Source organism: Ursus maritimus, unplaced genomic scaffold (genome assembly GCF_017311325.1).
Source record: "Ursus maritimus isolate PB19 unplaced genomic scaffold, ASM1731132v1 scaffold_17, whole genome shotgun sequence".
NCBI lineage: Eukaryota > Metazoa > Chordata > Mammalia > Carnivora > Ursidae > Ursus > Ursus maritimus.
The window spans coordinates 37,239,567-37,251,995 of NW_024424119.1; the positions used below are offsets into that span (position 1 = coordinate 37,239,567).

Here is a 12,429-nt window from a genome sequence, read left to right on the forward strand (position 1 = left end):
GAGAGCTCAAGCAAGGTGCTGAGTGAATGAAGAAGAAAACCACCTTACTGAAGTAGCTGGGCTTGGCTGAATTACTCTGGAAGAGCACAGAATTCACTCGGTCACCTGGAAGCGGAGGGGAAAAGGTGGGCTACATAGTTCTCCGCTTCTGCAAGCTCAGAGCTACTGAGATCGTCACGTTCATATAGGTCCCTGAGGATCTTGTTAAGAGGCAGACTCTGAGCCAGCAGGCATGGGGTGGGCCTGAGGTTCACATTTCCAGCAAGCTCTCAAGAGATGCTGATGTTCCCCAGCTGTGGCCGAAACGGGAGTGTGAGGAGCTAGAAGAAAGGATACCAGCTCACTCCCAGAGCAATGTTTCTTTTGCATGAGATTCCTGGAGAAATTTTTCATACGGATCTTATCTTCACATCAAGGTCACTGAATGAAAAACAGAATACTCTTTTCAAGTGTGGGTTTTTGGGACATGGAGACGTTCTTCACGTGATACTCTGATCTCTGTCATAAATGCCAAGGGCCCAAGATCAAAACTTAAGTTGCTGAAGTGGCTCAGGGAGTATGGCGCAGACGCATTGCTTTCTGGGCTTTCTACACTAACGGAATCATGGTCGTGCATCCACCCCCACCACCGGCTGCCCCCTCAGACATGAAGACACCTCAAAGCAAGAAAGCTCATACATTTCAGTCACTTCATGCTTTAGGTCTCTGATGACAGCTTCCTGCCATATGCCCTGTAGAAGCACCTACCACATGGCTCTGCTCACAGGTGACAGTTAAGCCAACCTCGCCAAAGGAGGTCTGCTTGATTTCTTCGTGTGCATATAAATCCCGTGTGATGCTGTTCATAGGATATGGGTACCTAACGTGGAGGTGGCAGAAGGGACAGCCCACTGTCAAAGTGTGGGAGCTTGTTCTGTAACCATCTGTCCGTCCGTCTGTCCAAACATGCAAGTACTCACTGAATAGGTACTAAGTGCCAGGCGCCATGCCAGGTCCGGGGAAGGAGAGGTGCATAGGGCACTATCCCTGCCCTCAGAGAGCTCACACTCTAGTTTAAGAGAAGACATGAAAGTATAACAATAATCAAAGAATATCATCGTGTTGCAATGGAGATGCTCAGATGTCTGGGATGCAGTGGGAAGCCAGGAGGGCCTTCAGAGAGGAGGGGGGCCTAGACCTGGAGTTTTGAGAGATGAACTCGCAGGAGTCTGAACGGGCAGTTGAGAGGGAAGGAGAGGTGGTCTAGGAAAAATACTAATAATCAAAAAGACAAAACAGCAGCATATGCAGAGGCATGAAACTCTGAAAAAGCACAGGGGCATGACGTGCTGGGGCACAGATCTCACAAGAAAAGCTGTCGGCTTGTGAGGGATGGTTTGGGAGGAGGAGAGACCCAAGACTAAGGGCACGATCGTGACTGTCCCCGTGACCGACGACGGTGGCTGACCTCGGGCCGCACAGTGGCATGGTGCAGGGGTCTCATTCAAGAGTGGTCTGGGAGGAAGATTACCGAGGTGAGGACCTCACGGAAGGCAAAAGAAAAGGAGCCTAGGATGACTGAAGTTCCCAGTGGGTGCAAACAGGGTGGTAGCGAAACATGGTCCCTACCCACCAAGACCCAGCAGGAGCCACAGGTGGGACAGGGAGACGATGAGTGGAGACTGGGGTCCCTAGGTTTAAAGTACTGGTCACATGTCCATGTGCAAGTGGTCAGATGCCTGGGGGAGGACAGGTGAGGCACAGAGAAAACGAACACAGAACTGCTAAGGCAGCCCCATGGCGGGCTGGCCTCCTCTGACAGAGACCCTTAGATGTACGTTGATCCTGTCACCATGTCCCAATCCGGGTGTCACTCTTCAGTCCAGGGCTGACGTGCAGAGAACGGTGACTAGCAGGCTGAAAGGTGGACAATGGCCGACGGAACGGGAAGTACTTTAAAGGAGAGTAGTTGGGGTTGTCGGGGAGAATGAGAAACGGACGCTACCTGTGTCGCTCTAGGGGCTCCGGGCAGGGATCTGTGGACGGCAGGGCCCGTGCTGGGCCGGCGTCCAGGACAAGGCTTCCTGCACCTGCTGGACAACGGGGCTGCCCACCACCAGGACAGGCTGCCACACCGCAGGAGAGCTCCTGGCTGCCAGCAGGGCACCTGGGTGGCAGGGCCGGGGGCCTTCCCGCACACCCGATGTGGCTCCAGAGGGCGTTCCCAGAGTCCCTAAAGTTCTTTCTAGAAGTGTTTAATAGCGGTGCGTAAACACACACACTATCAAATTTACCGTTCCAACCTTTCTGAAGTGTACAGTTCAGTAGCATTAAGCGCATTCCCACTGTCACCTGCAGGTTTTGAGATAAAAAGTGACAGCCGCCCCGTGTCCCCCCTGGAACAAGGCAGGCTCTAAGAGAGAGGCAAGCAAATATCGAAGCATCACAACACAAAGCCCCACTCCCTCTGAGGACCCTTCAGGACACTGTGAAAAAGCAACAACAACAAAGGTCTTCAAGTATGACCCTTCCCTGCACCAAAGTGGGGTTTCTCCCAGTCTCTGCTCTGCAAAGTCACTTCCTTTAGGGAACTTCCCTTCCCACGTTTTCTGGGTGGTGGGTTTAAAATTTTTTTTTTTTTTTTTTTGCCATGAAGGAAACTTCCTTTCCTGCAGAGTTCGGCCTTTGCTCTGAAGCAAGCAAAGGAACACGGAAGGGCTGAGAGAACCCTGGGAGTAACAAAGGAGTACAGCTGACTCAGGCACAAAGCAAACTGCCAAGGATTCATAACCCTAATCATAAACTTCGCTGTGCTGCTATAAATACGGAACAACCCGGCCGGTGACTCACCCGCTAAGATGATGTTCAGAGAGCCTGGGCCGCGCCACTCTGGGTTGAGAGCCAAAGTCTATCTGCTCTTTTTCTTCCTTTCTCTTTCTTCTTCTTGTTTACATGGGTACAGAATGTTAAACTTAATTCTCCTTTCTACAAGGAACTCTCCAGACTGTGATATTATTCATTTGATTTCTCTGACAGAATACTTCTTTTTGCCTCTTAGCACAAACGGGCTGTATAAAACATGCCAGACGTTTCTTCAACGCCTTGCAAATAAATACTCACTCAAGTAACCACCCCAAGTTTCTTTCACCAAGCACAGACCAATCTTTCTTGCTTGCCTTGGGCAGTGGAGGGCCCCCGGACTCTAGGGGGGGGGCAGCTGCCTCTGAAGACCCAGAGGGAGGCAGCTTCCCACCAACAGGAAGGGGTCCCCCACCTGAGGTGGTAGGGCCGGCCATTTTTCACCTGCTCACCCCACCTGCCATGCACGGCCGCTAACGTGACTCCGTGAGATGTCTACTGGAGCACCTGCAGAGCCACAAGGAAGGCTGCCTTCGAATCACCATTATTTGCTACTTTTAACATTTAGCTGCAAGATAAAAAGTGCCCCAGGATGACACATCTTACAAGGTCTCACAGAGGAGTTTCAGAAAGAACGGATGTGCTATGCGCAGGGGTGTGCAGGGCCCAAAATTACTTGAATCAAACAAGACTTAAGGAAGAGAATTTTGAATATAATTTTAATGAATGTAATTTTTAAGTCAGCTCCCCACCTAGAGTGGAGCCCAACGTGGGGCTTGAACTTATGACCCTGAGATCAAGACCTGAGCTGAGATCAAGACCTGAGCTGAGAGCAAGAGTCAGCTGCTTAACCAGCTGAGTCACCTAGACTGCCCCGAATGTAAATTTAAATAGCCCTATGTGGCTAGTGGCTTCTGTGTTGGACTGTGAAGGTCTCGCTGCTGCTTGATGCCATCATGTGGGCGGCAGACCACAGTAGGAAAATCTCATATGGGACATGTAACTGGGCTTCTCAGGACCCTCAGAACGTTCCCCGAACTCTTTCCTTTTACCAAAGTGGCAGAAGATGCAGTGATGAGCAGGCTGACAATGTGCTATTTGCCTGGCTGGCCCGGCGGCCCCTTAAGGCAAAGACCGGTCTCATTTGCCTTGATGTTCCCTCCGCGAGCAGCAACGGGTGCATACGGTATGCTGCTGTACTCAGCCACGCACGTAGCCCCGGAAAGCATCCACACCCCACCGGACAGAATCCACCTCTCTCTACCCGGCACTGGTCAGTGCTACCAAGAGCACTTTCTGTGATGGTGGACATGTACTCTAGCTGTTCTGTCCAGTACGGTAGTCACCACCTCCATGTGGCTCCTGAGCACTTGAAATGAGGCTCAGATGACTGAGAAATGGGCTTTAAATGTTAAGTAACCTACATCTGAATAGCCACTCATGCTTCGTGGCTACTGCACTGGACCACAGGAGTCTGGATGGTCCACAAATCCATGATGAGACTGCAAACCACAAGAGGAAGGGCTGACATGGAGGGTGTGAGACTGGGCTTCCCAGAGTCCTTGGTCCATTTCCCAAACCCTCTTTCTCCTTTCCCCAAAGCCACAGAACCCCATCACAGACTCGAACTGGCTCAAGTCATGCATGCCTGCATTCCTGCCTTGGCTACCTAGACTTGCAAAACTATGGTGTCGCACAAAGGAACTCACACCCTTCCACAGTCACTTCAACAGGGCTGTAAGTTGGAGCAAGAGATAGTGATCATTTCAGCAAAAGCATCATCTGAGCTCAGGCCACAAGGAAACAGTGACCAGAGGATTATTTAACCAGAGGTGTTAAGAACAGAGATAAGCTGGAAACCATGTTTGCTGCGGTCAGAGACAACAGAGAGGTAATAACCTCACAAGGAAGGGGGAAGCCAGATTTGCAATTCACCTGCGATGTCTAGAATACAATCAGGGTGCGTTGAATGTGTTAAGCCTAGCAGCTAGAGTGGTAAAAATTTACAGATTAACTAAAGTGCCTTCTCGCTAATCCTGTGCCGTTAAGGGAGGCATTATGTTTCTATATTCCGGGTATAGTATGGCACTTAAACAGAATCGATACCCAACGCCTACGGTTGACTTCCTAATGGTTGATCTGGTCCTCTCATATTTCAGCTTAAAATGTCATTTTATTTACGATTACGTCTTGCCCACTTCAAAAACTTGATTTAAGATCGCTTACTCTAAAATGTATGGCTTGGGTAGGACTGTGAATTCATTAAGAGAGAAAAATAAGACCCATGAATAAGGCAAGGAAGAGTAAGGACTCTCTTAGAAACTGGAATAAGGGAAGCCAATGCAATGGAGCCACCACGGAGCTCTGAGTTCCCTGCTAACCAAGACAGAATTCTGAGAACTAGTGAACAGTGAATTCGATACAGCTTATTGAATAATAAAAGAACTCAAGACAGTACTTTTGGAAAGACATTTCCCCTCCTTGAGATGCAAAGGGAGTTTCACATTTAAAAAAAGTAAAGTGCGGACATAAAAGAATTTAACGCAAACTGTTGACAAAAATGTAACAAAAATGGAGGAGATGGTCCACAGATGTTTTTGCTTTACACTAACAATTCACTAAAAACCACCTCCTCTCCCCATAAAACCTGAGGGCACACTGTGGGTCTGAGAAGGCTTTCTGCGGACGGGTACAAGTAAGCCTATCTCCAACGATCTAGAAATCTCGCACGGATTAAAAACTTTGGCAATCTAGAGAAATACTACTATTAAGGTTAACATATCTATAGCTCTGGAATGTAAACTGATTTAAAAGGGGCTTTGCTCATGAACTGGAGACATTCAAGAGAGCTCACATGTCTGCAGAGAGTAGGTCTTTGTCATACACAAAACAGAGTGTAAGCTCTTGTGTCCCCCCCCCGCCCCGTGGCGGAAGGGTCAGTCTGATGTTTGCTGTCATCCTGGCAGAGAGCAGCCTAGGGAGCTGGCTGCAGACTCCAGCCCTTGACTTAAATGGCCATCTCTGGGCCTGAGCAAATTCCTCAACAGCCAAAACAAGCAGATACAAAGAAGAGAACATGTTGCTTACTCTCGGTGCGGGCTTCGGTTCTGAGAAACCTCGGATTCACTGTCTTTTGGGGACAGGGAGCCCTTGTACGTGTAAAATACATCTTCGGTTTCGGTAATGTAGGTCATCTCGTTCGCAAGGTTATCTGCAGAAGAGTGCCGAGGCTTTCGGATTTCGTGCCGGAGCCGAGGACTTCGCCTGTGTGGGGGAAAGGTTGAGTGTGAAGTGTTGAAAGCAAATTCCACTTAAAAACTTTATCAGGCATTAGGGATCTAACTTTGTGCCCTGACCTTTCTAAGGATGCCTTGGCTGAGCTGTTGGAAAATAAGAACCAGTTAACCCATTACTACACGGGAATCCACCCAGAGCTGCACGAGTCCTCGGTACTCTCAGCCCGGCGCTGTAGCCTCCAGAACGGCAGCCTCGGATATAAAAACAGGCAGATGAGATTAATTTATGCTCTTTGGTAAGTGGTAAGTGTTGATTTAGGGTGAGTCATTCTTCTAGGAAGACTCAAGCTCTCAATGCACAAATAATAGACCGTACTGACTACTGATCAATTCTTCGGATTCATTTAAACACCAGTATTAAGTAAAGGGTTTAGAAGCCAAAGTACAGTTTCTGGCAAAACTGAAACCTTACTTTACTTACATCTCTTCATGTGAATTTCACTTAATCCAAGAAGAAATGTTTGCTTTTTTTTTAAAGATTTTTATTTATTTGATGGAGAGAGAGAGAGACAGAGAGCAAGAGAGCATAAGCAAGAGGAGCAGCAGCAGGAGAGGGACCCCAACGTGGGGCTTGATCCCAGGACCCTGAGATCACGACCTGAGCCGAAGATAGACGCTTCACCGACTGAGCCACCCAGGGGCCCCGAAATGTTTGCTTTTAAAAATAATATCCGTTATGCCCTATTAGACGGCACGGCAGCACCACCCCATTCTTCCGATAGCAGCAGCAGCTGTGTGGCTTTAGGCAAGTCACAACACCTCTCTGGGCCTCAGCTGTACCTACCTGCTCCTGAGAATGAACCAAATGAAGCAGTGTTCTCTGGACGCTTGGCGCAGCCCCTGGGCATTGGCTCCTGCAGTGGTGACCCCAGGCTGCTGAGCCTTCTTACTTCTATTTTCTCTCCGTTTTTCCACCTTCTTCTTCCTTAGCCATTTCTCCCGGACACTGTCAGGGCCTCCACTATTCCCATTCCCCCCGGGCCCAGATAATCAATAATACTGTGTCCAGAGTAGCGGAGAAAGGCTTGTGACTCCTCAGGAGGGGACCTATAAATAGCAGTCAGAGCTCCAGGCCACGGGTGTGGCGACATCAAACCCTGCTGTTCTCCTGGATGCTGTCCTGGGCCTCGGCTCCAGGGCCCTGGCATCGCTGCCTCAAAGGCTTTCAGACAAACGAAGCTGCTACTTTACAGTATAGATTTACCACTCTAGGATGAAGGGCCTAAATCTTGGGAAACCAAGAAACAGATCTACTCAGTCGTGCTATGATTTCCAACCCTAAATACCATCAGCACCTCTGCCTAGAGCATTTGGCCCGGGGCGGGGGGATGGTGGGGTGGTCCTCACCCATTGGCCCTGTGGAGCAGCTCCGTTTTGCGCCTGTTAGAATCTCCCTAAGTCCTAGTCGATCCCTCCCTGGTAATTTATAGGTCCACACGCATCTTTTATGAAATGAATACAAAGTCATGCTCTCCAGTCCAGTGTGGAGCCGGGGCAATGCTTCTGGCTTGGTTTCCCCTCCTGCAGACGATGCCTGGTCATTTTGGACCCATTCACAAAACTGGCCTGATGTTCCTGAGGAACATTCTAATGCAATAACAATAAGAATTCCACCTGATTTTTCCCCCCACTTACCAAACATTTGTACACTGTTAAATCATTTGTGGTGATTTTTTGAACCCTTTGACAGATGGGAAGACTGAGACCAGAGAGGTAAAGAAAAGAGCCAAAATCCGAGTCCAGGTGATAGAGCTCCACACTGTCCAACCCACTTTGCCAACAACCACTTTCTTCCTTTTAAGCCATCCTCTTAAATGCCGGCAGGCTACATACACCCCACTCTGCACCTGCTACTGTTGCCGAGGGCCACGCATCCTACACCGCACACCTTTACTAGGTTTTCCCCGAGTTTATTTTGTGCGATGTTAACGGAACCCAGATGAAGTAAAACTCAGTGTGCTTCCTTATCACAGGACTTCCCAGAACATTAACATGCCAGTGAGTACTCTAATTCCAAGAGGGGCACTTCAGGAGGCTGTAGTTCTCAAATTCAGACCAAGTAACATCTCAGCATCACACACTAAGGAAAATGTTTAGCTGGGCTTGGGCATGTCATGGAAACAGTAAACTGTTCATTCTGATAGAGCCAAGCACGCAAAGATAAATTCTGATTGCAGGCCACCTATATTGGGAAAACTTACGAAGCTGAGTTTTTAGGAGAGATAAAGTGTTTACTGGTGGGTAATACCAACAAAAAAGGAGGACGTACCAGTTGGGAGTGATGGGAGGGGACCGAGAAGGCAGGCTCTTGGTTTCTAAGTGCTCCACTGATAATGATCTCCGCATGGCTGGGTTCCACACCATCCCTCCAATCACCTTTTTGCAATACTGGTTATTTAGAGACCTGAAAAACCAGAAGCAAGATTCACTTTCTACACAGACAGATGTGTTCAACAAGACATTACGCCATAAAAGAAACAGTCTCTCCACACTCCCTCCCCGGTGGAGGGCTGGTTAGCACCTGGGTGACACCAGCCAAGGTTACAAGGAATACAGGTATGAGGCCCAAAGTGGTTCCCTTCTACCCTGGCCTTTCCTTGTTGTTTCTTCTTTTCTGGTGAAAATATTTTCTTGGGCCCTACTAGTGCGAGCGATGAAGTTGCTCTCAGAATATAACCAAACTTTCCACGAGATGAGAAGGCATTTTCAGGATAACACAGAAATACAGTTCAAGTAACTTCAAGGAATTTTCACGTCACTCACAATGGCATGAATACAAACATTAACTATCCTTCCAGGAAGGTGCTCTTTGTCATCCCAGCTGGCAGAAGCCATTAGCTATAAATCACAGAAAACTCTCTGAAAGAAGCCCTGAGAAGATGCTTTGGCGGTGGAGTTCCACGCCATGTGCTTTATGAATGGGCCTCCCTGAAGCTAACCTTCGTATTTTATTTATACCTAGAGAATTTAAATCTTAGCTATCTAGACCCCTGAAGGAATGAATTCTTTGAAAGGATGGGGTTTGAAGTCAGTTGAAAGGAAACTCAGTTCTGCCATTCCTGCATTTTAAACAATGTTTTAACGTCTTATCAAAACATTCCACGCATTTCCTTGTAGCCTAAAACAAACAAACAAATAAACAAAAAGAACAGGACATAAAACCCAGAACATGAAACTCTCCCTAGAATATCAATGTACTAATCCACAGTAAGAAATACCTCTGTCACGTGATCAAAACGTTCATAGCAGCATCACTAAGAGAATCTACATCAGAAAGCAAATTGGCATTGATTGAGAACACTGCCCCAGAGAAGGAGACCAAGTGAGAGGATTTAAACGTTTAATGTTGTAGCTCCCCAAAGTATGTGTCATAGGTTATTAATAGATACTCTGGGGGGGGGGAGTGTTCTATTGTTCCTTAAGCTTGCAAAATACTGAATCAGTTCCTTTTATGTGGAACATCTATCAGGAGGCCCCATATGCAAATACGTAGGTGTCACTCTAGGGTTGGGCAACTATCCTCAATTTTCTCATCTATAAAATGGACACAGTGAGGGTGAAAATTTGCAATACAATCAAGTTGGTCTTAGTAGTAAAGAACTGTTGACCCATGCCCCCCAGTCACCGATATCCCATTCAACCCCCCAGCGGCAGATTAAAAATGGCTCAAGTTCTTGGACTCCTGAAGGTAGGTTGGCCTGTGACTGCTCTGACCAAGAGCAGCTATGCCAGTTTTGGGCCTGGCCTGCAAGATGACTGGCTACTCCTGCCTTAGGCCTTCAGAGCCCTGAATTTCTGCATAAGACACCCAAATACCCTGCTGGAGAGCCACCATGAAGAGGCTCTGAGAACAGAGAGAAGTAAGGGGTCCAGGTGAGTCCAGCCTTCCAATCACTCCATCAGGCATGGGAGCCAAGTCATCTTGGATCTGCAGCCCAGCCCAGCCACCAGCTGCCCATTGCTAAGAAACCCCAGTCTATACTGCATGGAGCAGAACAGGTGGCTGGCCAAGCCCTTCCCAAATTCTCGATCCACAAAATCTCAAGAAAGAACAGTTTTGTTTTATTTTTTAAAGATTTTATTTATCTGAGTGAGAGAGACAGCGTGCATGCAGGGAAGGAGCAGAGGGAGAAGGACAAGCAGACTCTGCACTGAGCGTGGAGCCCCACCCGGGACGTGATCCCATGACCCTGAGATCATGACGTGAACTGAAATCAAGAGTTGGACACCTAACCGACTGAGCCACCCAGGCGCCCCAAGACGGTTGTTTTACGGTACCAAAATAGGGGTACTTTATTCTGTCACAACGGATAACCACAACCTGCCCACCTCACCCCCAACTCTATGTTGGCTGTATTTTATAGAAATGAGGACATTCAAATAGTAAATTCAAATGAAAAGTGACACAGGCAAGATCTGAACTCAGTCTTCTCAACAAAGTCCATGCTTTCAAAGGCTCACTATCCAATCCTGTCAGCTGGTCCGAAGGCTTAGGTTGGACTAAAGTGAATAGTAAATTCCCATAAAGTCGTGTCTGTGACATGTTCAGTAAGAGCCACTGAATGTATAAAATCCTAGATAAATATTACAGGAGCTGGAAACTTAGAAAATATATTTGTCCTTGGTTCATCAGAAGCTGAGAGAACACTTAGCACCAAAATACTATCACTGATACTAACAGAAATTCACTGCTTATTGAATCTATAAAAAGCTACCTAATGATTATTAACATAATAGGAACGTCACTGAACAGTCTGATACAGTCCCACATATCAGGTAATGGCTCAGACAGGGGCACTGTTTCATTAGTAACAGCCACACCAACAACAATGCAAAATTAGGAAAACCATTTTTCAGACCAACCAACAGTTTATAGTTACTTGATAATTTCTGCTAGATCTTGGACTCAGAGGGCAGTTTTAGAATAAATACACAGAAAGATAAACTGCAGGATTAGTTTAGGAAATGCACCTTCATCTAAAAAGTTAAAATTTTAGAAGAGTGATTTCCTTCACTGCACTACTCATCAAATATTACGATTATCATTCCTGTAGATACTAGTACACATGGGATTTAAATATAATATAAATATAATTAAGTACGTGCGTGGTACGAAGCACGTGCTCAACTGCCAGTTTCCGTGATTACTGTTATTTTTTAATAGTGACATGTAGTGTATCCCAAAGTCACTGGACTCTGGGAAGCTTTATTCCTGCTCATTCATTATTTGGGAGCACTGTATGGAACTAACATTCTGCGGGAGAGGCTATCCTAGGAGCACGACGACCCTGAGTCACGGCCACATGCTTCCCTCATTGTGACATGGTGTGGGAGCAGTTTTAATTCGGGCTGCTTGGGCGGGCGCTCCCAGGGCAGCCGAGTTGCAGACGCAGAAAGGAAGGATGGGAATATGAGCAGTGGCTGAACATGCACGGAAGGAGACGCGGCTGCCTCTGGAGACACTTTCAGCCACACAGCTCCGGCTCCAATGCCTGGGGCCCCTGGATGACAGCATCCCCTTCCCCCAAGGATGTCCCCTACCCGGTGGTGACCAGGACATATTCACATCTCAGTCCGATGTGGACGGCGTCCCTAAAGAATACTCACTTTTTGGGGTTCCTAGAGCCCATAGTCCAGTACTGAGACAGAACATTCTTTTCCTGAGGTAGTAGCTTCTTTGCCTGAAAGAACGTATGATGCTCGACACAGGATTTCCACAAGTTTTTGCAAGATCGGTAATTTAACATGTTGAAGGCCACGATATGTTCCCTGGATTCAGTCTGGGAGGAAAAACATAGTAGAGGTTTTATCTGCACAGACGAAGGAGCAAAGGCTCACAGGCATTCTACACCCACATCAGTGGTCGTCGGGTAAGATGCGACGGACAGCAGAAAACCAGCTTTGAAATGCCTGAGGCCACAAACCAGTGTTACAGGAATAGTCAGGAGCAGGATCTGCTACCCACCTTATTAACGTGGTAAAGATGACCTGACTCTATTCTTTATTATCACTTGGGATCCTTCAGGAAGACTCTGATTTCCAATGTGCTTACATTCCTGGGTCGGATATATTTGGAGCAACCAGAAAAAGGCTGTGTGATGTATTTCTTTTAAAATTTAGCTCTGGGAAAATCTCTCCTGAAGAAATACTCTTCCATTTATCTGAAACTGGAGATTTTTATAAAAGCCTTTGGATTTCTCTTTGTTCCCCAAGCATGGAGTTAAATTAAGTGCTCACATATCATCACTTTAATTACTTCCTTGACCTTCTTCCTACCTAAGTTTTCTGTTTTCAT

The 12,429-nt window shown here is 47.3% G+C and overlaps 1 protein-coding gene across 2 annotated transcripts in view; it reads right to left on the bottom strand.

The window, feature by feature from the left end:
• The window catches only part of PTPN3 (protein tyrosine phosphatase non-receptor type 3), a 109,080-nt gene that overhangs the window by 36,569 nt on the left and 60,082 nt on the right, over positions 1 to 12,429 (bottom strand). For both annotated transcript variants that reach the window (XM_040631689.1, XM_040631690.1), the window contains 3 exons: positions 11,742 to 11,914; positions 8,404 to 8,538; positions 5,926 to 6,102 (listed from right to left, as the gene is read on the bottom strand). In XM_040631689.1, coding sequence (XP_040487623.1) covers positions 5,926 to 6,102; positions 8,404 to 8,538; positions 11,742 to 11,914 — 485 coding nt within the window. The remainder of the gene's footprint in view (positions 1 to 5,925; positions 6,103 to 8,403; positions 8,539 to 11,741; positions 11,915 to 12,429) is intronic.